This window comes from Octopus sinensis, linkage group LG24, assembly GCF_006345805.1.
Source record: "Octopus sinensis linkage group LG24, ASM634580v1, whole genome shotgun sequence".
NCBI classification, from domain to species: domain Eukaryota; kingdom Metazoa; phylum Mollusca; class Cephalopoda; order Octopoda; family Octopodidae; genus Octopus; species Octopus sinensis.
In genome coordinates this window covers 27,338,622-27,363,297 of record NC_043020.1, presented here as the reverse complement: position 1 = coordinate 27,363,297, position 24,676 = coordinate 27,338,622, and the positions used below count along the sequence as shown (strand labels likewise).

Sequence of the window (24,676 nt, the reverse complement as noted above, 5' to 3'; positions counted from 1 at the left end):
CACACACATACATACACACATGCACACACACACACACACACACACACACCACACACACACACACACACATACAAACATAAATTCATATATAAAAGACAAGCACACAATATCTGATACAAAAAACGCATTTTCAGTTTTCAAGATTTTTTTTCTTAAAAAAAACAACTAAAGTTGACTTGTGTGCGTATGTGCATGTGTGTATGTGCATGCATGCATTCATGTGTACAATATGTGCATATGTATGCATGTGTACAATGCACACTCACGTGTGTGTACTGTTTCAACTGGCGGCTGCAATGGCTGTCCTCTGACAACTCCAAACACGGCAGAACCTGTTAGGACAGCAAATACATTCTCAGAAACAACCTTGTCAAAACAGTTTAATACACACACCCACATACACCCACCTATAAACACACACCCAGAGGCCTTATAACAACAACAACACGAGTTTTCCGGTTCTTAGCATACTGAAGCTACTCTCCAGGCGTTGTATTTTGACTTTCTACCTGCTCCAATCTGTTCTCCAGGTGTTGTGTTTTGACTTTCTACCTGCTCCAATCTGTTCTTCACCGTTCTAGGAGCTCTCGGTCAATGGTGCTCAGTGCAAGCCCAGGCAGCGGTGAACTTCCAGTTTGATACAATTAATGCTTCCAAGACTAATACAGTATTTGTTAGAATGGTAAGGTGGTAGAACTGTTAGCATGGTGGGCAAAATGCTTAGCAACATTTTGTCTGTCTTTACGTTCTGAGTTCAAATTCTCACTAAACAAAGTACCAGTTGTGCACTGGGGTCAATGTAATCAACAAACACCACCTCCCATAAATGCTGCCCTGGTACCAAAATTTGAAACCAATATGGTGTTTGCCATTAGGTCCTTTGTTTCCCCCCAACTTTGGTGCATTTTTATGCAAAGTTTCTGTTTATCTCTCCTGCCTGCCTGCCTGCCTGCCTGCCTGTCTGTCTGTCTGTCTGTCTGTCTCTCTCTCTCTCTCGCTCTCTCTCTCTCTCTCTCTCACTCTCTCTGCGTCTCTGTCTCTCTCGCTCTGTCTCTCTCCTCCCTCCCACTTGATTTCTCACAGTGTATGCCCCTCTCTCTCACTGTCTTTCCCCCAGTATATATTTTTTTCTCCCTCTCCCTCTCTCTCACATTCACAAAATATACTTTAGCAGACTTGAACTGGACGAGCACCAAATATGGTCATACGTTTCAGAGGATAAACCATTAGATTAGATCAACCTCAGTACATGACTGGTACTTCGTTTCAAAGACTCCAGAAGAATAACATGCAATAATAATAATGTGGAGGCACATGGCCTAGTGGTTAGAGCAGCAGACTCGTGGTCGAGGGATCTCAGACTGGGCAATGTGTGTGTTTATGAGTGAAACACCTCAGCTCCACGCGGCTCCGGCAGAAGGGAATGGTGAAACTTCTGCTGACTCTTTCGCCACAACTTTCTCTCACTCTTTCCCCCTGCATCTTGCAGCTCACCAGCGATGGACAGGCGTCCCGTCCAGGTGGGGAACCTATACGCCAAGGAAACCGGCCCTTATGAGTCAGGCGTGGCTCGAGAAGGAACAACAATAATAATAATAATAATTCTTTCAGATTTTGGCAAAAAGCCAGAAATTTTAGTGGGATGAGGTATGTTGATTAGATCAACTCCTGTACTCAACAGGTATCTGTTTTATCAACCCCGAAAGGATGAAAGGTAAAGAACTGGAAGAAATACTGCAGAGCATTTTGTCCGATGTGCTAATGAATCTGACCAGCTAGCCATTAAAAATGATAACCAAACTTGAAATATTACAGCAGACAGGACATGAATTTACCAAAGAAATATATCTAAGATTCCACTTAGAAAGAAAAAAAAATGCACCAAAGCTATCTTGAAGAGAGGAAAATAAATAACAAACACTAATATTATAATTGATGAAAAGAAAAAGCTGAGATAAGAGTATTACAGTAATTCCTTGCCATATCGCAGTTCACCTATTGCTTACAGGTGCAGGAGTGGCTGTGTGGTAAGTAGCTTGCTTACCAACCACATGGTTCTGGGTTCAGTCCCACTGTGTGGCACCTTGGGCAGGTGTCTTCAACTGTAGCCTTGGGCCGACCAAAGCCTTGTGAGTGGATTTAGTAGATGGAAACTAAAAAGAAGCCCATCATGTATATATATATATATATATGTGTGTTTGTGTGTGTGTGTGTGTGTGTTTGTGTGTCTGTGTTTGTCACCCCAACATCGCTTGACAACCGATGCTGGTGTGCTTACGTCCCAGTAACTTAGCGATTCAGCAGAAGAGACCGATAGAATAAGTACTGGGCTTACAAAGAATAAGTCCCGGGGTCGATTTGATCGACTAAAAGGCGGTGCTCCAGCATGGCCGCAGTCACATGACTGAAACAAGTAAAAGAGTAAAGAGTAAAAGAGATACAAATTATAAAAATAATTAAAAGAAAAAAAAAACAAACAGTGCAATACTGTTTCCCCTTTGCAGATTTTCACCTATCACTGGGTGGGGGGGGGTTCAGAACGTAACACCTGAGATAGTTGAGGAATTACTGTAGACCAAACATGGAGATAGAAATATTTAAGGAATCAAGGAATTAGACAGCATAAACACTGTGTTTGTTGGTGTATAAGATACAGTTTGCTTTTTGGTTAAATGTATAAAAAAAAATTGGTTCTGCATGTGAAGCAGTTTAAGCTAGGAAGCCAGATCGACCAAATTTGCTAGGCATGATAATTGTTACTAATAATGAAATAATGCCAAAATTGCAGTCTTTTAGCACATGTGCAGAATCGCTTAGAGTATGTTGGTAGTTATGTAGGGCAGATACATGATCCTGTTAGACCTCTTGCTCAACATATATCAACCACACCTGATACGTTTCCTAACCCTTCCATTACCGTATTTCTGTTGAGATGCTCTGCGTTTCTTTCAATTACTTTCAATGTAACAAAGAATTTAGGAAAACAACTTAGTTATCATTAAGCTAGTGTTAGGAACAAAAATTGTGACTAAGGTTTGGTGGAAGATTTTAATACAAAACTTATGAAAACAAGACATTTGTACTACAGAGCCAGAACCGGTTTCAGCCAGGTTGGTATCAAAAGGGTTAAGAATTGTTTCTCTATTATATATCTTAACCCTTTTGTTACCATATTTCTGTTGAGATGCTCTGTGTTTCTTTCAATTACATTAAATATAAAAAAGAAATTAGTAAAATAACTTAGTTATCATTAAACTGGTGTTAGGAACATAAATTGTGGCTAAGGTTTGGTGGAAGATTTTAATTCAAAACTTATGAAAACAAGACATTTGTACTACAGAGCCAGAACCGGTTTCAGCCAGGTTGGTATCAAAAGGGTTAAGAATTGTTTCTCTATTATATATCTTAACCCTTTTGTTACCATATTTCTGTTGAGATGCTCTGTGTTTCTTTCAATTACATTAAATATAAAAAAGAAATTAGTAAAATAACTTAGTTATCATTAAACTGGTGTTAGAACATAAATTGTGGCTAAGGTTTGGTGGAAGATTTTAATTCAAAACTTATGAAAACAAGACATTGTACTACAGAGCCAGAACCGGTTTCAGCCAGGTTGGTATCAAAAGGGTTAAGAATTGTTTCCCTATTATATATCTTAACCCTTTTGTTACCATATTTCTGTTGAGATGCTCTGTGTTTCTTTCAATTACATTAAATATAAAAAAGAAATTAGTAAAATAACTTAGTTATCATTCAGCTGGTGTTAGGAACATAAATTGTGGCTAAGGTTTGGTGGAAGATTTTAATTCAGAACTTAGGAAAAGAAGATTTTTGTACTATAGAGCCAGAGGCGGTTTCAGTCAGGTGGGTCACAAAAGGGTTTAGTTATTTAATGAATCTGTTACTCTCCAAGAAACATTCTAAGAAATGTTAAACTTTCATCTGCCTATCAGCTACGTGAAATTTGTGAATGACAACAAACCTACAGCGGCCACACTGATGGGCAATTTCTGTAACATGGAACGTCACATCCAAAACTACAAATTTTACATCCTGTATGGTAGTTTCCTTAACTAAAATATAAAGAAATATGCAGTAGGTGCAGGGGTGGCTGTGTGGTAAGAAGGCAGCAAGATGGCAGAAACGTTAGCACACTAGGCAAAATACGTGGTGGTATTTTGTATGCGTTTACGTTCTGAGTTCAAATTCCGCCAAGGTCGACTTTGCCTTTCATCCTTTCGGGGGTCGATAAATAAAGTACCAGTTACGCACTGGTGTCAGTGTAATCGACTTAATTCCTTTGTCTGTCCTTATTTGTCCCTTCTGTGTTTAGCCCCTTGTGGATAGTAAAGAAATAGGTATTTCGTCTGCCGTTACGTTCTGAGTTCAAATTCCGCCGAGGTCGACTTTGTCTTTCATCTTTTTGGGGTCGATAAATAAAATACCAGTTACGCACTGGGGTTGATGTAATCGACTTAATCCGTTTATCTGTCCTTGTTTGTCCCCTCTATGTTTAGCCCCTTGTGGGTAGTAAAGAAATAGGTATTTCGTCTGCCGTTACGTTCTGAATTCAAACTCCACCCAGGTCGACTTTGCCTTTCATCCTTTCGGGGTCGATAAATTAAGTACCAGTTACGCACTGGGGTCGATGTAATCGACTTAATCCATTTATCTGTCTTTGTTTGTCCCCTCTATGTTTAGCCCCTTGTGGGCAACAAAGAAATAAGAAGTTTGCTCCCCAACCACATGGTTCTTGGTTCAGTCTCACCGCATGGCACCTTGGCCAAGTATATAGCTTCAAACGAACCAAAGCCTCATGAGTGGATTCAGTAGAGGGAAACTGAAAGAAGCCTGTTGTGTGTGTGTGTGGTTGTCTCCCACCACTGCTTGACAACAAATGTTGGTGTGTTTACATCCCCATAACTTAGCAGCTCAGCAAAAGGGACTGGTATGTCACAAGTCACAACAAGGACCACAGACAAATACACCAAGGTCGTAGGGTATTTCTAAAGTGTCCAGGCGTTTCTTCTGGTTGGGTGGCACTGAAACCAATGTTAGTATGTTTATGTCCCCATGACTTAGCAGTTCAGCAAGGAGTGGCTGTGTGGTAAGTAGCTTGTTTACCAACCACATGGTTCCGGGTTCAGTCCCACTGCGTGGCATCTTGGGCAAGTGTCTTCTGCTATAGCCCCGGGCCGACCAATGCCTTGTGAGTGGATTTGGTAGACGGAAACTGAAAGAAGCCTGTCGTATATATGTATATATATATATATATATATATATATATATATATATATATATATATATATATGTATATGTGTGTGTGTTTGTGTGTCTGTGTTTGTCCCCCTAGCATTGCTCGACAACCGATGCTGGTGTGTTTACGTCCCCGTCACTTAGCGGTTCGGCAAAATAGACCGATAGAATAAGTACTGGGCTTACAAAGAATAAGTCCCGGGGTCGAGTTGCTCGACTAAAAAAGGCAGTGCTCCAGCATGGCCACAGTCAAATGACTGAAACAAGTAAAAGAGAGTGAGGTCAATTCATTTGACTAAAATTTCTTCAAAGCAGTGCCCCAGCATGGTCACAGCCTAATGACTGAAACAGATAAAAGAAAAACATAATAATAAAAGTGTCAATCCGAAAGGAGATAAAACTGAAATATAATACAGGTCGTCGTCGACTTATGACCACAACTGGTTCCGACTGACTGGTCATAAGTCGATTTGGTTGTAAGTCTGCCTATTGGCCTACATAGCTTTATTTTATATTCTTACATTCTTAAGGCGCATTCTCAGGTAAAATTCACACACAGCATTCTGTATTATACTATTATACTGGCATTAGTCAAAAATTTCAGAGTCTCAAAGCAGTCATCTTATAAACAAATATGATGTTACCTCGATGTCTCTTTGATGGCATGCACTGCACTCTCACTCAATAATAATAATACTTTTTACTAAAGGCACCAGGCCTAACGTAAGGATGAAAGGCAAAATCGAACTCAGCAGAATAATAATAATAATAATAGGAAGGGCATCCAGCCGTAGAAACACTGCCAGATCAGACTGGGCCTGATGCAGCCCTCTGGCTTCACAGACCCCAGTTGAACCATCCAACCCATGCTAGCATGGAAAGCGGACGCTAAATGAATAATAATAATAATAATAATAATAGTTTCAATTTTTGCCACAGGGATAACAATTTTGTGAGAGGAGATGAGTCAATTACGTCGACCCCAGTGTTCAACTGGTCGATGTATTTGACCGACCATGCTTAGCGGGTGAAATACCTATTTCCTTACTACCCACAAGGGGCTAAACACAGAAGGGACAAACAAGGACAAACAAACGGATTAAGTCGATTATATCGACCCCCCAGTGCATAACTGGTACTTATTTAATCAACCCTGAAAGGATGAAAGGCAAAGTCAACCTCAGCGGAATTTGAACTCAGAACGTAGCGACAGGCAAAATACCTATTTCTTTATTACCCACAAGGGGCTAAACACAGAAGGGACAAACAAGGACAGACATATGTATTAAGTTGATTATATCGACCCCAGTGTGTAACTGGTACTTAATTTATCGACCCCGAAAGGATGAAAGGCAAAGTCGACCTTGGCGGAATTTGAACTCAGAACGTAGCGGCAGGCGAAATACCGCTAAGCATTTCATCCAACATGCTAACAATTCTGCCAGCTCACCACCTTCCATAATAATAATAATAATAATAATAATAATAATGATAATAAAAGATAGTAAAGCTTCATTTTGAAATTTAAATGAATCAACATGTTTCGACTTGAGTCTCATCTCTGATTTATCTCAATTGTTTATTGATCCAAACATAGATTGATTCGGAAAAACTTCAAAGGAGCTTCCAGTCCCCTGCATTCCAAAATAAAGGAGTATCAACAACAGCAGTGGTGGTAGTGGTTGTGATGGTAGTAGTAGTGGTGGCAGTGGTGGTAGTAGTATAGTAGTAGGTGATGGTGGTGGTGGTGGTGGTAGTAGTAGTAGCAGCAGCAGCAGCAGCAGGTGATGGAAGAGGAAGGAGAGGAGGAAGAGGAAGAAGGGGCGGAAGAAGAAGAGGAAGAAGAAGAGGAGGAGGCAGAAGTAGAGGAGGAGGAAGAAGAAGAAGAGGAGGGAGGAGGAGGAAAAAGATGAGGAGGAAGATGTGGTGGTGGTGGTAGTAGTAGTAGTAGCAGAAGTAGTAGGTTATGGTGGTGATGGTGGTGGTGATAGTGAAGGAGCTGTGTGGTGGGAGTTGTGGTAGTAGTAGGTGATGGTGGTGTAGAGGAGGAGGTGTGGTGGTGGTGGTGGTAGTTGTTCTTCCTGTGGTGTACTGTTTTGGCAAAAGTCAGTCAAAGCGTCCGACCAAAATGTCAAGAACCGCATCCAGACTTCCTTCCTCGGGTGTTTGAAGTGAAATGTCACAACTGGGCTGACTTGGCCCCTCCATAAATTCAGCGTTCAGAGCCAATATGCCATACCAAAGTACACTCAGCCATTTATTTCTCTGAGACCAAGGAAATAATAACTATGGCTTCTGTGCCGGTGGCATGTAAGAAGCACCATCCGAACGTGGCCGATGCCAGCGCCGCCTTGACTGGCTTCCGTGCTGGCGGCACGTTAAAAGCACCAACCGATTGTGACCACTGCCAGACTCCCCTGGCACCTGTGCCGGTGGCACGTGAAAAGCACCCACTACACTCATGGAGTGGTTGGCGTTAGGAAGGGCATCCAGCTGTAGAAACACTGCCAGATCAGACTGGAGCCTGGTGCAGCTTCCTGGCTTCCCAGACCTCGGTCGAACCGTCCAAACCATGCTAGCATGGAAAGCGGACGTTAAACGATGATGATGATGTAAATGATGAGGAAACTAATCCAATTGTCTCTTCAGGCAAAAAGTCTATTGATATTTCTTCCATCTCTTTATATTCCGAGTTCCAATTTCACTGAGGCTGGCTTCGTCTTTCCTCCTCTTGGGGTTGAAGGAATATGTACCTGTTAGACACTGGGGTCGATGTAATTGACTGACCCTCTCCCACTTTCCCAAAACTGGGAAATAATATTATTTATGGCACGAAACGTTGGGCCTCATGGAAGTAGTGACAGGTGACCAAGACTTTTGGCGACATGGCCTAGTGGTTAGAGCAGCGGACTTGCGGTCGAGGGATCGCAGGTTCGAATCTCAGACCAGGCGATGTGTGCGTTTATGAGCGAAACACCTAAGCTCCATGCGGCTCCGGCAGAAGGTAATGGCGAAACTTCTGCTGACTCTTTCACCATAACTTTCCCTCACTCTTTCCTCCTGCATCTTGCAGCTCACCTGCGATGGACCGGCGCCCCGTCCAGGGGGGAATCTATACACCAAGGAAACCGGAAAACTGGCCCTTATAAGTCAGGCATGGCTCGAGAAGGAACAAACAGGCTTGTGTAAACCTGCCAAGCCAAGTGAGACTGTAGTTGTGGCCGATGCTGGTGTGAGGTCATTGGCACCTGTGCCGGTGGCACGTAAAAGTACCCACTACACTCTTAGAGTGGTTGGTGTTAGGAAGGGCATCCAACCCTAGAAACCTCGCCAAATAAGATCTGAACCTGGTGCAGCTCCCTGGCTTACCAGTTTTCAGTCAAACTGTCCAACCCATGCCAGCATGAAAAGCAGACATTAAATGATGATGATGATGATGATACTCTTTTACGCGTTTCAGTCATTTGACTGTGACCATGCTGGAGCACCGCCTTTAGTCAATCAAATCAACTCCAGGACATATTCTTTGTAAGCCTAGTACTTATTCTATCATTCTCTTATGCCGAACTGCTAAGTTACGGGGACTTAAACACACCAGCATCGGTTGTCAAGCGATGTGGGGGGGGGGACAAAGACACACACACACACACACACACACATATATATATACACGCATATATACGACGGGCTTCTTTCAGTTTCCGTCTACCAAATCCACTCACAAGGCTTTGGTCGGCCCGAGGCTATAGTAGAAGACACTTGCCCAAGGTGCCACGCAGTGGGACTGAACCTTGGACCATGTGGTTGGTAAACAAGCGACTTACCACACAGCCACTCCTGCATCAAGTGTGGACATTTTTATGTAACATATTTTTAAGCATATTTTGATGGGATTCTGCCTTAAGCACTCCATATAACCACTCATTACTTTTTTTATCTTTTCGAATTTCTAGAAAAACCTTACGAATTTGTGTTCTACGCACGGGAAATCATACAATCACGCAAAAAAGATTATTTTTTTATGTTCGAACTTTTGTTTTTTTTTAAGCCACAGTTTATTATACGGACAGTCCGAATTTTTAGCTTAAATCCCAGCAATGAACCATTAAATGTGTTTATGGGGAGAAATATATTGAGAAACATCAAATACGGCAGTGGCAAACGAGGACGGTATGAGGTGGTCGTGAGACGTGCTAAAAATAACAGCTCGACACTGCGCCTAGGATCCTTAAAAAAAAAACTGGGTTTTTGTTGTCTTTTTGAGTTTCCCCCTGCACATAACCGTTAAGAACACCGGCAATCTTTCGTCTCTAGTAGACCTTTCCGTCGATTTCCGTAAAAATTTTTTTTTTACATATGGGCTTGCGGGAACTTTTGAAGTAATGAAAGCGAAAGAGACTAAGAGAAAGCGATTGTATGACGAGGGAAATTCTTTTGAAGTTACCGTGCATGGGAAGCATTGATGTACATGTGTGTGTGTTTGATGGGGTGTGGGAGACAGACAGTATGTTGTGTAAGTGAAGTGCTTCTGTTAGTGTGTGTGAAGAGACAGAGTAATGTGTGAAAGAGAGAGATAACTGAAATTTTTTACTCGGTGTATGTGTATATGTATGTATATTACTTCAAAAGTTCCCGCAAGCCCATATGTAAAAAAAAAAAAAATTTTTTACGGAAATCGACGGAAAGGTCTACTAGAGACGAAAGATCGCCAGAACACCTTCTGAAATGTATCTCTGAAAAATTTCACTGAAAAGTGAAACGGAAAAAAAAAAAAGAATTCATGCAAGATTATTGAGAAAAACAAAGTTAGGACAGAAGTGGAGGGAAAAAACATCGACTTTTTTGTGTGTTGTTATTTTTTCGCATTTCTCGACATTTTAATTGATACCAGCTAAAATGCACCCGAAAACATTTTTTATCTAAAATATGCACTTTTACCAAAGTTATAGTGTGACAAAGTTTGATGTATCTGAAAGGGGGGGAAGGGTCGCATAGTTCCGTAGACAGAGAGAGAGATAAAGCGAAACAGGTAGATAGACAGAGAGAGAGAGATGGAGAAGGAAAGAAAGAGAGAGGTGGAGACAGACAGAAGGAAAGAGAGAATGAAAGGGAAAGAGATGGTGATATATACATAGAAAGAGAGAGAGAGAGAGAGAGAAGAGAGAGAGAGAAGAGAGATAGAGGAGAGAGAGAGATGGAGACAGACAGAAAGAGTGAATGAAAGGGAAAGAGATGGAGATATATAGATAGAAAAAGAGAGAGAGAGATAAAGCGAAACAGGTAGATAGAGAAACAGAGACAGACAGAGAAGAGAGAGAAAGATGGAGAAAGAAAGAGAGAGAGAGGGGGTGAGAGCAGTAAATCAAGTCCTATTTTCGCTACGTGAGGCGGCGGCATGAGAAACTAATATCCTACGTGTATCAATTTGATTTGACTTCAATAGAACACGGCTGGGAAAGGAGCGAGCGGTTGGGCGTGGGATTACGAAGCTCACTAGGCGACCACGTGGGTTTCGGGTTCAGTCCCACTTGCGCGCCACCTTCGACCTGCGTTTTCTACAATAGGTCCCGGCGCCGTGTGTGTGTGTTTGTGCCAGCCACCAGCGCTTGACAATAGGTGTTAGAGTGTTTACGCCTCTGTAACTTAGCGGTTCGACAAAAGACACCAATAGAATAAGTACCGGTGTACTTATTCTAGTGATACCTTGTGTGTGTAATCAAGCAGTTCTCGCTATCGTGTGATATCGAGTTCGATCTAGGCATGGTCCCAGGAATTTTTCGAAAGGAGGGCACACGGTCAGAAGGGATTACAATTCCAGGAGAAAAAGGCGTTACAACATTATTCAGAAGGGTGCACTTCCTTTCTTGATGAGGAGCACGCACCCCTCAGATTCCCCTGCCTCCGCCTAAGTTGGGTCTACCACTGCGATCACCCAGTCTGGCGTCTCGAGGAAGCATTGCAGTAATCTGGGCCCTATTTATTGACAGCACTCCGCGGCATACATAGATCATAATTGGGCCCCTAGATCCACAATGAACTGGACGCTATAGGATCTATTCATTGACAGCAAGCCATACATAGGTCATGTGGACCGCTAGATTCGTGAGGCCTCCGAGCAAATTAATTTCCTGCACCAGCCCTATAATATTTACTGACAGCAAGCCACTGTATTTACAGATCAGAATTGGGCCCCTAAACAAGTCAATGCATTAGACCGGCCCCTATAGTATTCTTACAGTATCTTTTCATTGGTAGCAAACCACAGCATACATAGATCATAAGTAGACCCCTAGACATGTGAGGACCCGGAACAAATCACTCTGCCACCCCATAGACTATTTATTCACTGACAGCATACATAGAGAATAAATGCGCCCCTTGATCCATGAAGGTCTTGGAGAAATTAATGCATTAGGGCCCCGATGATATTTATTCATTAACAAGAAGGCGGCGAGCTAGCAGAATGGTTAGCACGCCGGGCAAAATGCGTAGCTGTATTTCGTCTGCTGTTACGTTCTGAGTTCAAATTCTGCCAAAGTCGACTTTGCCTTTCATCCTTTCAGGGTCGATTAAATAAGTACCAATTACACACTGGGGTCGATATAATCGACTTAATCCGTTTATCTGTCCTTGTTTGTCCTCTTGTGTTTAGCCCCTTGTGGGTAGTAAAGAAATAGGTATTTCATCTGCCATTACGTTCTGAGTTCAAATTTTGCCGAGGTCGACTTTGCCTTTCATCCTTTCGAGGTCAATTAAATAAGTACCAGTTACGCACTGGGGTCGATGTAATCGACTTAATCCCTTTGTCTGTCCTTGTTTGTCCTCTCTGTGTTTAGCCCCTTGTGGGCAATAAAGAAACTGATAATATTTATTCATTAACAAGTCACAGTATTACAAGAACGGAAATGGGCCCCCCGAGATCCATGAGGTTCCTAGGCAACTGTGCATACCCCACCACCAGCGTGCACAAGCCCTAAGACAGCACTGGAGTCGATTGTTTAAGGCAGTGCTTTTCAAACTTTTTGCTGGAGCGGAACCCCAAGGAAACATTCCACTGGCTCGAGGAACCCCTGTGCAATAATTTAATAGTGTTATGCACACATATCTGCACAGGAGAATTAAAAATTACTGCCGATTTTAGCAGTTTTGTAACTTCCTGCGGAACCCCTGGACTGTACTGGCGGAACCCTGGTTGAAAACCACTGGTTTAAGGGTACGCATGTGTCCGAGTTTCGATCAGTTAAACACATATACACTTATGTTCTCCTGATCAAAAAACTTGGATGATATGTCAAAACCAATGGAAATCCATCGATTTGTTTGTTTGTTTGTTGGGGTTTTCTTTGTTGTTATTTTTTATTCTATTTTAGTTAACGATTATGTAATTCAGCCATTAAATCCATAACAGTTTGAAGTTTGTTTACGGACGAATGGATATCTCTATAGCATCAGAATCAGGACATCAGCACGAAGATCAATACACAGTTAATTTTTAATCCATCATATCCATTGTGCACTACACACACACACTGACTTTTGATCCTGTTTTTATTTGTTTGTGGGGGGGGGGGTTCACTCTAGAATTCGTAGAAAAGTTTTAGTGTGTCTGTGTGCATGCAAACACATACACATACAGGGAGTCCATCTTTTACCTTTACAAATTGAAAAAAAATAAGAAAAGAATAGGTGCAGGAGTGGCTGGGTGGTAAGTAGCTTGCTTACGAATCACATGGTTCCGGGTTCAGTCCCACTGCGTGGCATCTTGGGCAAGTGTCTTCTGCTATAGCCCCGGGACAACCAATGCCTTGTGAGTGGATTTGGTAGACGGAAACTGAAAGAAGCCTGTCGTATATATGTATATATATATATGTATATGTGTGTGTATGTGTGTGTTTGTGTGTCTGTGTTTGTCCCCCTAGCATTGCTTGACAACCAATGCTGGTGTGTTTACGTCCCCGTCACTTAGCGGTTCGGCAAGAGAGACCGATAGAATAAGTACTGGGCTTACAAAGAATAAGTCCCGGGGTCGATTTGCTCGACTAAAGGCGGTGCTCCAGCATGGCCGCAGTCAAATGATTGAAACAAGTAAAAGAGAGTAAAAGAGTAAAAAGAGAGTAAGAATGAAAAACAAAGAAGACTCCGCAGAGTTCATCGGAAAACAGGGAAACAAATAAAGCTTTCCCGTCGGACACAACGTGTGTTCAGCATTTTCCGGATGATATGTCAAAACCAATGGAAATCCATCGACTTATTTGTTTGTTCGTTTGGTCTTTTTGTTGTTGTTGTTTTTATTCTATTTTATTTTATTTAATGATTATCTAATCCAGCCATTAAATCCCTAACATCAATTATGTATCTGATGTACATTAGCTCGCTCTCTCCATCAAATCGATGTTGCCTGGCCAGGTGCACAGTGTACCACGCATCAAGTGTCAATGTGATAGCAGAGCAGCATGAGATGAAGTGTCTTGCTCAAGAACACAACACACCACCCGATCTACAAATTGAACCCACGATCTCGCAACTGTGAGTGTAACACCCCAACGACTTGGTCATGCAATTTTAATATTCTTAAGTGTGTATGTTGAAGAGTGACAGCAGTTGATGGCGAAATCGATCGGTTTGAAAAGAAGTGGTCCACGATGACCAAAAAGCATTTGACAGATGGAGAGTCGAAGAATCCATCTTGAAACGGAAACTTCGTAAACAAGATTTGACTTCAATCACAGACACTTTCCTGCCTGAAAATGTTTGTAACATCTGCAGCAGGTCCTGTTTGTCCCAAAGCCAGACTTGCTAGCCACTTGAGATCTCATGACAGCATATACTAACTGAAGAGACGGCCTTCTGCTGGAACTCAGTAAATAAAATACCTCACGTTATGCTGTTTTATGTATGTGGACACAATCTGATGCATCAAACTTTCTTTTTTCGCCCTTTTTAAAGCCTAGCCAGGCTCATGGACACGGTTTCCCGGTTTCTATGGCGTATGTGTTCCCCAGCTGGACGAGACGCCAGTCCATCGCAGCATTACTCACTTTTGCCAGCTGAGTGGACTGGAGCAACGTGAAACGAAGTGTTTTGCTCAAGAACACAACGCATCGCCCAGTCCAGGAATCGAAACCACAATCTTACGATCATGATGCTGACACCCTAACCACTAAGCCATGCGCCTCCACCGTCAAACTTGCTACTGTATAATTATTTTTCATTTCAAATTATAGTTCATTAATTATTGACAGCAATTAGTCATGCAGCAAACACCAGAAGCAAAGGCGTTGTTTGTTTTTCAAAAAAAAGGTGCATGATATTGGTCAATGTGAAGGTGGACTTAGCCAGCGTAAGAATGGACTAACCCTTGGAACTCTTCTTGTCACGGTCAACAGAGTGATTATAGAATTTGCCAGGAAAGGGAAGGAATCAACGGAATCCCACTCGGGTGGATTTGTATCAGGCCTCAAAAAAGTAAGTACAGGGATCAATATGCTTGACTCAAATTTCTTCAAGGAGGTGCCCCAGAATGGCTGTAGTCTAGAGACTGAAAGAATAAAAGATATTTCTATTATATGTGTAGGAACGGCTGTGTGGTAAGTAACTTGCTTACCAACCACACGGTTTCGGGTTCAGTCCCACTGCGTGGCACCTTGGGCAAGTATCTTCTACTATAGCCTTGGGCCGACCAAAGCCTTGTGAGTGGATTTGGTAGAGGGAAACTGAAAGAAGCCCGTCGTATATATGTATATATATATGTGTGTATGTATGTGTTTGTCCCGCCACCCCCACCCTAACATCGCTTGACAACCGATGCTGGTGTGTTTACGTCCCCATCACTTAGCGGTTCGGCGAGAGAGACCGATAGAATAAGTACTGGGCTTACAAAGAATAAGTCCTGGAGGGGTCGATTTGCTCGACTAAAGGCGGTGCTCCAGCATGGCCGCAGTCAAATGACTGAAACAAGTAGAAGACTAAAAGAAAAAAATAATTAAATAACATGCAGTTTATTCTTATGCACATGATCTCCCTGTCCGTGGGAAAAGGGTCTCACCATGAAACCGGTCTGTAGGGACCCTGTCCGTGGGAAAAGTGTCTCACCATGAAACCGGTCCGTAGGGACAAAAGAAATATTAAAAGACTGAGAACCGTTACTTTGAGGTCAGCCGTTCGTCCTTAATCCGTTACCAGTCTAAAGCTTCATCATAAGATTTCTCCTTACTCTTTACTCTTTTACTTGTTTCAGTCATTTGACTGCGGCCATGCTGGAGCACCGTCTTTAGTCGAGCAAATCGACCCCAGGACTTATTCTTTTGTAAGCCCAGTACTTATTCTATCGGTCTCTCTTGCCGAACCGCTAAGTAACGGGGACACAAACACACCAGCATCGGTTGTCAAGCAATGCTAGGGGGACAAACACAGACACACAAACACACACACACACATATATATATATATATACATATATATATGACGGGCTTCTTTCAGTTTCCGTCTACCAAATCCACTCACAAGGCTTTGGTCGGCCCGAGGCTATAGCAGAAGACACTTGCCCAAGGTGCTACGCAGTGGGACTGAATCCGGAACCATGTGGTTGGTAAACAAGCTACTTACCACACAGCCACTCCTGCGCCTATACCTTATACCTCCATGCTTGTTTTGAGATATTTAGTTAGCCCGTGTTTCATACGTTCTGATTAATATAAAGCTTTCCTTTCATAAGTCCCAAGTTATGCTGGTGGTTGAGAAAACTGGGAATGTGTGTATCATATCTGATGCATGGACACCAGGGAAATATGTCCAGTGTGTCACATGATGAACAGGACAAGCAAAGGGTTGGTCATGGTATTTTTGTATAACCCCACTAAATTATTATAACAAAAGGATAAAATTTCTTCGAATACTTTTGAGTATTTACCAAATTTTACCACAATAGAGGGAGGAAAAGAAATTACATAGAAATAGTTTAATATTTATGCAAATTATTTATCTAAATATTAACTTATTATATGGTTTCTATGGAGATTGGTCAATTGGATTTTACTGATATTTAATAAAGGAGTACTGAGGCTGAAGAACATTTTAAATATATACTAATTTAATTAAATTAAATTATTCTAAGTAGTGGAGATACTGGTATTGTTTTATATAAGCTAAGTATGAATTTATAGGGGTACAAAAATTAGATTTATCAGAGGTTATTAAACAATAATAAAATGATCAGGTAGGGTAGAGCACCGTAGTAAAGGAATAAAGATTAGCCTAATCACTAAACCCATAATAAAGTATATATACCTTATTAACATCAATCAGATGATTTATAGAAAATGTATAATAATTACAATCAAGACTGATACCCGATATTGGTTAAAAGAATATTGATGTTATAGGACATGCTAATCTATATATATAAAGCTGAAGTTGTCTGTGTGTGCGGCAGGTTTGGTAGCCTTCAACTAACACTAACTCCTCCGAGACCCTGCGGCGCAAGTAGACCAAAATTGAGAGTATGATAGAAGAAGGCTTGCTCTTCTTTCCGTAGAAGAAAAAATTCAAATCAGACCATGTTAAGACCAAAAATTATTTACATCAAAAAGGTGCTTTTTTTCTATGAAAACCCCTACTTTTTATGATTTTTTGACTGCTGTGTCGCCATTTTTCGGCGTATTTCAACCAGAAAAATGTTCCCTTAAAGAGAATAACAATCTACATAATGCAAAATTTTTACTTTTCAAACATTCCAATTCTAAAGGGTCGAAAAGATTTTTTTTTGTGATGTCATTGGTTTTGAGTGAACGACAGATCAGCTGATCCAAGTGCACATTCACAGCAAACTTGATCATCGCCACACTATACTTTTATTCATAGATTGAAACTATGTCAAAACTTGGTAAACGCAACATCAAGTAAACCAGTATTTTGGTTGTTTGCATAACTTAGAGCAGGAGCAGAGCCCTCCTTGATGGAGGCTGAAATCAAGTCCGCTTTGCAAATTTGGGGTAATTTTAGCCAATTGAAAGCCGCGCACATTTAGGGTTCTTAAAGAGTGTGACACAGAATGTGACAAAGCTGGCCCTGTTTGAATTACAGGTACAACTCATTTTTTGCCAGCTGAGTGAACTGGAGCAACGTGAAATAAAGTGTCTTGCTCAAGGGAATCAAACTCACAACTTTACGGCATGGTTTCAGGTTCAGTCCCACAGTGTGGTACCTTGGGCATTCGTCTTCTGCAACAGCACCGAGCCGACCAATGTTTTGCAAGTGACCTCAATGGATGGAAACTGTATGGAAGCCCGTTGAGTATGTAAATATGTGTATTATGCATATATGTGTATATACACATGTGCATTGTGCTGCACATGTGTGTCTGTGATTGTTCTGCTACCACTCTACAACCGGTGTTAGTTTGTTTACATTTCTTAGTGCTTAACTTCGGAGATATATATATATATATATATACTCTTTTACTTGTTTCAGTCATTTGACTGCGGCCATGCTGGAGCACCGCCTTTAATCGAGCAACTCGACCCCGGGACTTAATCTTTTGTAAGCCCAGTACTTATTCTATCGGTCTCTTATGCCGAACCGTTAAGTAACGGGGACATAAACACACCAGCATCGGTTGTCAAGCAATGCTAGGGGGACAAACACAAACACACACACGCATATATATATATATATATATACGACAGGCTTCTTTCAGTTTCCGTCTACCAAATCCACTCACAAGGCATTGGTCGGCCCGGGGCTATAGCAGAAGATACTTGCCCAAGATGCCATGCAGTGGGACTGAACCTGGAACCATGTGGTTGGTAAACAAGCTACTTACTACACAGCCACTCCTGCGCCTGTATATATAATTTAAAAGTCTGATTCGGTTTCATATATACATACACATATAGGGAGAATTCACAAAATATATATATATATATATAGGTTATAAAATGAGATAGGGGTTGAAAATTCAACCCACCATGGGATAATATATATCCAATATACTGCCAGATAGGTACCCAACAAGATTAATACATAGATGTTAAAAATTGTCAAACAATCAGTTCATCTATTGTATTATATGGGTAAAGGTAATAATATTACCGTAAATTAATACTACAAAATTAATATATGCATATATCCATGTATGAAGGTAGGCATGGCAATATTTCGGTATTAATACGTGACGTCAATCACGAAATAATATGTGTAGAGGGGTCATTTTTACTGTTCAGCTGTGTTGATTAAATGAAACACAATGTTACATCCTTACGGATCTCATAGACTTTTAGCGAAAGATTACAGAGTGTGTGTATGTGTGTATATACAATATATATACGCGCGCGGAAGTGGGGAGGGTGCGGAGGCTTATCACGCCCTTGTTACTGAGAAGTTTCTAGCTATGTACGATTGTTCTGAGACCAAAAACAGGAAACTCAGATTAACCGTTGATTTGATGTTTGACTTCTCCCGAATAATAAAGAAACTTCCATAACTTGTATTGAGTACTCTTTTCTCTTGCTCGAACTTACAAATTTTTTGCCTTATGTGTTATATATATAATATATATATTATATATATATATATATATATATATATATATACGTGTGTGTGTGTAGATACAATATTGAAGAGGGAAAAGGTATCTAGAACAGGTGATATATATATTAAAAAAAAAAAATAATAATAATAATAATAATAGCATTTTTTCACTTAAAACCATAGAATATATTCGGTTAATGTTTACAACTTTTACTTGTTTCAGTCATTTGACTGCGGCCATGCTGGAGTACTTCTAAAAGTGTGAGATGCTTACAGCGCCTAGGTTTCCCAAGCGGGCACCTAAGTACTCACTAGGCTCGACGTTGCTTAACTTCGGTGATATATATATATATATAAATTTAAAATGAAGGTGAGAAATTTGATTTTAATTTAATTAACATCAATTTCACACCAGTGGTCTAGCTATATAAACCCGAAGGTTCAGTAAAATTGTATTATATACATATGAGAAGGATGACCTTATATACATATGGGAGTGGTAGGACCATAGCGGATCTACTTCTAGCATAAGGGTTGTCCACATAGTGGTCATCGATCTCATGTGATATATATATATATATATATATATAAATATATGAAAGAATGGAGCTGAACGACGAATTAACAAAAGAAACCTTGCTTAAGGAAATTGTCAACAACTTTATATTTTCTGATGTGAATTTGCTACCCAGGTATCGGTTAATTCGAATTATCCTTAATAAGATAATTCATTCAACTACTCATATATATATATATATATTATATATATATATACACACATATATATATTATTTAAAACAGCCTGATTCGGTTTCATGCTACTTCAAGTTTCACAAAGCCCCCTAACCTGTTTTAAATGATATAACCCTTAAATGTATTGTGTGCCCTTTTATTTCGTTTGTCCACTGACTTCTGCGTGTGTGTATTAAGGTGCTGTAGGCCGGTTTGTGGAGTTTCTTGCTCATAAGAGGCTTAACCTTACGGTGTGTCTTCAGACCTCAAACAATCATTCCAGCAGTGTTTGGGGTCTGAAGACACGCCGTAATGCTAAACCCCTTAACGAGCGAGAAACCCAGGGTAACCCCCACTATGATATTAACTGCTCTACACCTTAAAGTGTGCTTCTCCTCCGGATCTATGTATTTCTACAAACTATATATACATATATAAACAAACACACAAAAAAACTTTGAAAAGAAGATTAAAAAACTTTCAAAGCGACATTCTTAGTCTTCTCTCGACTTCTTGACATTAAACCTTTCAGCTCTGATTACTTCCGAATGACTAATTAGGACTTTATTCATAATGAAATTAGCCATGTTTACAGTTAAAAAGTATGCCTTCTCTCTCATACACACACATATGTATGTATTTATGTAGGTATGAAGTGGAATATAGCTCACTTGGGGCACTACATCTCAAGTCTGTATTTTATTTGCGTGTATTGTTAACACTAGCAAACTCAAAATAAAGCAGTCTGTTTTGTGTGTATGTATATTAATGACTGTTAATCACGAACCATAGTGTCGTTAATTTCTTAAATATAATAAAGTTGACAGAAGTGTAAACTTATGGTAATATAAAGGAAGAAAAAAAATGAATTTTCGTAGGTAATTTAACAATTTAATAGCTTAGAACCTCACACACTCACACATACATCGATACATACATACACACACACATACATATATATACACACATACATACATACACACATACATACATACATACATAAATACATATCAACCAGCATCCTGAACTTTTGCTATCACGATTAAAGTATAGATTCTACATAAGTTTGTAGAGTCCTGATTTCAACTATAGTCTTCCCAGATCTATACTATGAGTATACCTGTATATTATATATATATATATATATATATATTATATATATATATATAGATATATATATCTTATATATATATATATATGTGTGTGTGTTGTGTGGGTGTATAGTAATTCTAATATATAATATTAATACTATATAATATATGTGTGTGGTGTGTGTGTGTGTGCATTTATATATATATATATATATAGTACCAAGTAAGTTAGGGGTTATGGGTGCAACCCACTATGGGATATCATTTATCCAATATACTGTTGGTAAAGTACCCAAATTCTTAATACATAAATGCTTTTAATTGCAATGCAATTAATTCATTTATTGTATTATGTGTGTGTGTGTGTATGTTCATTTACATTACATATCAGTCACGTTGTATAGCAACACCTGGTCAGCGTGTCGTAAGGGCGGCACAAGACATATATATACATAGACCCAGCCCACATCTGATTTAAGTTGATAAAAAATATGTGTAGCTACACACACACACACATATATATATATATATATATATATATATATATATATATTACATTCATACACACACACGCACTTATAGCATATTTTGCTCTTAACTAAAAAATTTGCCAGGAAGAGGAAGTTATTGTTTGTAACGAAGAATTCAAGAGAGAGAAGGAAATTTTTTTAAAAAAGGCTTATTTCCACCGTGATTTAAACTGTTTTTGGAAAGGCATATTCCTATTTTAGTGACGACTGAAATTAACAACGGGTTTGGGGTAAAAAGAGAAAATGCAAATATGTAAGAATATAAAGTGACCCTTACCAATTGCTCCACCGAAAGTCTTCACTCGGAAATCTTCCAAGGTCTTCGGATAGGCATCAAATTGCCGTAACCGACTGATAATATTTGAGGGTTCCATGGAATTGGTATTAATGATAAATATATAGAAGCGTGTGTGTATATATAGGAGAGAGAGGGGAGGAGAAGAGGGGGTGTTTCTAGTGTTTAATTATTAAAAATAATTAATAACAGGTGTTCAATTAAATACATAAGGCTTCGTTATACGTAACATAGTTATAACGTGTGTAGTAGGTGTGTATATATATATACATTATAGACACTTCTTCCTATCTGGTCCTCCTATATACAAACATACGTTGACAGAAAGTGTCCGTTTTTTTTTTGTTTTTTACTTCGCCGCCGGGGGTGGATTCGTAGGAAGAAAAGAAAAAGCTATTAAGAGTACGCTTCAGTCGGATACAACCGGCTTAGAAAGGAGAGAGAAAAACATAAAGATCGCAGCCAGGACAGGTTAGGGCAGTCAATGAGAAGGATTGAGAGAAAATTATAGAACGAAGCGGTGCGGCAGGAAAAAATGTTTCCTGTTTATAAAACACCAATGAGGAGACAAGTCAAGGACTGACTTCAATTCTGACAGAATTACTCGTCATAAATTGAAAGATTTGCTCTAGGGGCGATGTCGTTGACTTCCCCCCCCCCCACCAAGGAATGACTTGAATTCTGACTGAAAGTCAAGGACTGACTTGAATTATGACAGAATTACTTGTCATAAATTGGAAGACTGCTTAAGGGAAAATGTAGTTGACTTCCCCCCCCCACCACTACCACCACCAAGGAATAACTTGGGATCTTTTCGGTTTGAACGGCAGTTTTTTTCTAGCGGACACCCATAATTATGAACCTTGTATCGATCTATTGCATTTCAATCTGTTTTAGGGTTGGGGTTAGGGGTGGGGGGAAATGGTATCTTTTTTTCATCACAAATGTAAATAAACCCAATCTGTTCCTTAAACGAGGGACATATTCATACGGCACAGAATGTGTTTTTTTTACCTCAATAGACGTCAGTGATTGGTTGAAACTGCAAAATTTGAAGAAAAAAAATAACAAATATCTTACAAACCATAGAATTTTCTCAATAAAGCCAAGAGAAAAAGATGTTCTATAATTTTTTAGTTACCTAGAAATTATGTTAAAAACTGCCGTTCAAACCGAAAAGATCAATAACTTGAATTCTGACTGAATTACTTGTCATATATTGAAAGATTGTGGAGGCGCGTGGCTTAGTGGTTAGGGTGTCAGCATCATGTTCGTAAGATTGTGGTTTCGATTCCTGGACCGGGCGACGCGTTGTGTTCTTGAGCAAAACACTTCATTTCGCGTTGCTCCAGTCCACTCAGCTGGCAAAAGTGAGTAATGCTGCGATGGTCTGACGTCCCGTCCAGCTGGGGAACACATACGCCATAGAAACCGGGAAACCGGGCCCATGGGACTGGCTAGGCTTTAAAAAGGGCGCATTTATTTATATACTCTTTTACTCTTACTCTTTTACTCGTTTCAGTCATTTAACTGCGGCCATGCTGGAGCACCGCCTTTAGTCGAGCAATCGACCCCGGGACTTATTCTTTGTAAGCCCAGTACTTATTCTATCGGTCTCTTTTGCCGAACCGCTAAGTGACGGGGACGTAAACACACCAGCATCGGTTGTCAAGCAATGCTAGGGGGACAAACACAGACACACAAACACACACACGCATATATATATATATATATATACACGACGGCCTTCTTTCAGTTTCCATCTACCAAATCCACTCACAAGGCATTGGTCGGCCCGGGGCTATAGCAGAAGACACTTGCCCAAGATGCCACGCAGTGGGACTGAACCCGGAACCATGTGGTTGGTTAGCAAGCTACTTACCACACAGCCACTCCTGCGCCTATATTTATTTATATATTTATTTTATTATTGGAAGACTGCTTTAGGGGCGATGTAGTTGACTTTTTCCTTCACCACCACGCACCACACTCAAAATTACTGGAACTGTGCCAAAATCAGAAAGAATAATTCAACGGCTTGTCATCGTAAACCATGAGTTGTTACCCACCGACTCACGGGTCTTGGATCCTATTGTGATCTATGTTGTAGCTTGCTGTCAATAAGTAAATGGGGTGCTACTCTAGCGTGTGGTTTCCGACAGTATCCCTGCTCCACACTATGGAAATGACCTGATCTGGGTTAGGGTTAAGTATTTAGGATTGCAGTTAGACCGCACGCTTGAATTCTGACCGGTTTCTTTATCATAACTGAGAAGCCGTGATAAACGTGCAGCCAGCGCCGTTTTAAAGGCATGGGCATATTGTGCAGTTGCCGGGTGGGGGGCTTACAGGTTTAGGGGCCCAAATTCTAGTATATGTATGCAGTGGCTTGTTTTCAATGAGTAAATACTACAAGACCCAGAGTATTGATGACAACACAATTCCAGAACATCAGACGCCCACCCACCCAAGAAGATTATTTAATTTTAATCCTTTACTGCTTTGGGTTTTGTTTAAAAATCCTTATTTATATCTAAAATTGGTGAATGGTTACGTTTCTAAGGAAGCTTTATTGTGATCTCCTATCATAATTCTATTTACTGATTGGAGAGTGCTTTATTGCAATTATGGGCGAACTGCGGTCCGCGGAACTTTCTAAACGGCGAAGTCGTGAATCCGCAATAGTTGAACCGCGAAGTAGCGAGGGATCACTCTCTTTTACTCTTTTACTTGTTTCAGTCATTTGACTGCGGCCATGCTGGAGCACCGCCTTTTAGTCGAGCAACTCGACCCCGGGACGTATTCTTTGTAAGCCCAGTACTTATTCTATCGGTCTCTTTTGCCGAACCGCTAAGTGACGGGGACGTAAACACACCAGCATCGGTTGTCAAGCAATGCTAGGTGGACAAACACAGACACACAAACACACACACACACACACAACACACACACATATATATATAATACATATATACGACAGGCTTCTTCAGTTTCCGTCTACCAAATCCACTCACAAGGCATTGGTCGGCCCGGGGCTATAGCAGAAGACACTTGCCCAAGATGCCACGCATTGGGACTGAACCCGGAACCATGTGGTTGGTTAGCAAGCTACTTACCACACAGCCTGTATTTATTTTATTTCATGTAATGGCAATCATTGTATTTTATAACGGAGAATAAATCGTCGCTTACCAGTTCATTTTCATCTCAAGACCTGTATCATCAATTTTACATTTCCTTATTTA

General features: G+C 40.4%; 1 protein-coding gene across 2 annotated transcripts in view; it reads right to left on the bottom strand.

The window, feature by feature from the left end:
* The window catches only part of LOC115223973 (endoplasmic reticulum-Golgi intermediate compartment protein 3), a 70,638-nt gene extending 48,672 nt beyond the window's left edge, over window positions 1-21,966 (bottom strand). Inside the window, exon 1 of one of the 2 annotated variants that reach the window (XM_029794735.2) lies at window positions 21,414-21,966. In XM_029794735.2, coding sequence (XP_029650595.1) covers window positions 21,414-21,510 — 97 coding nt within the window. In that variant the 5' untranslated portion in view covers window positions 21,511-21,966. The remainder of the gene's footprint in view (window positions 1-21,413) is intronic. The other variant, XM_029794736.2, reaches the window with a different exon arrangement.
* Window positions 21,967-24,676: the final 2,710 nt, after the last annotated feature.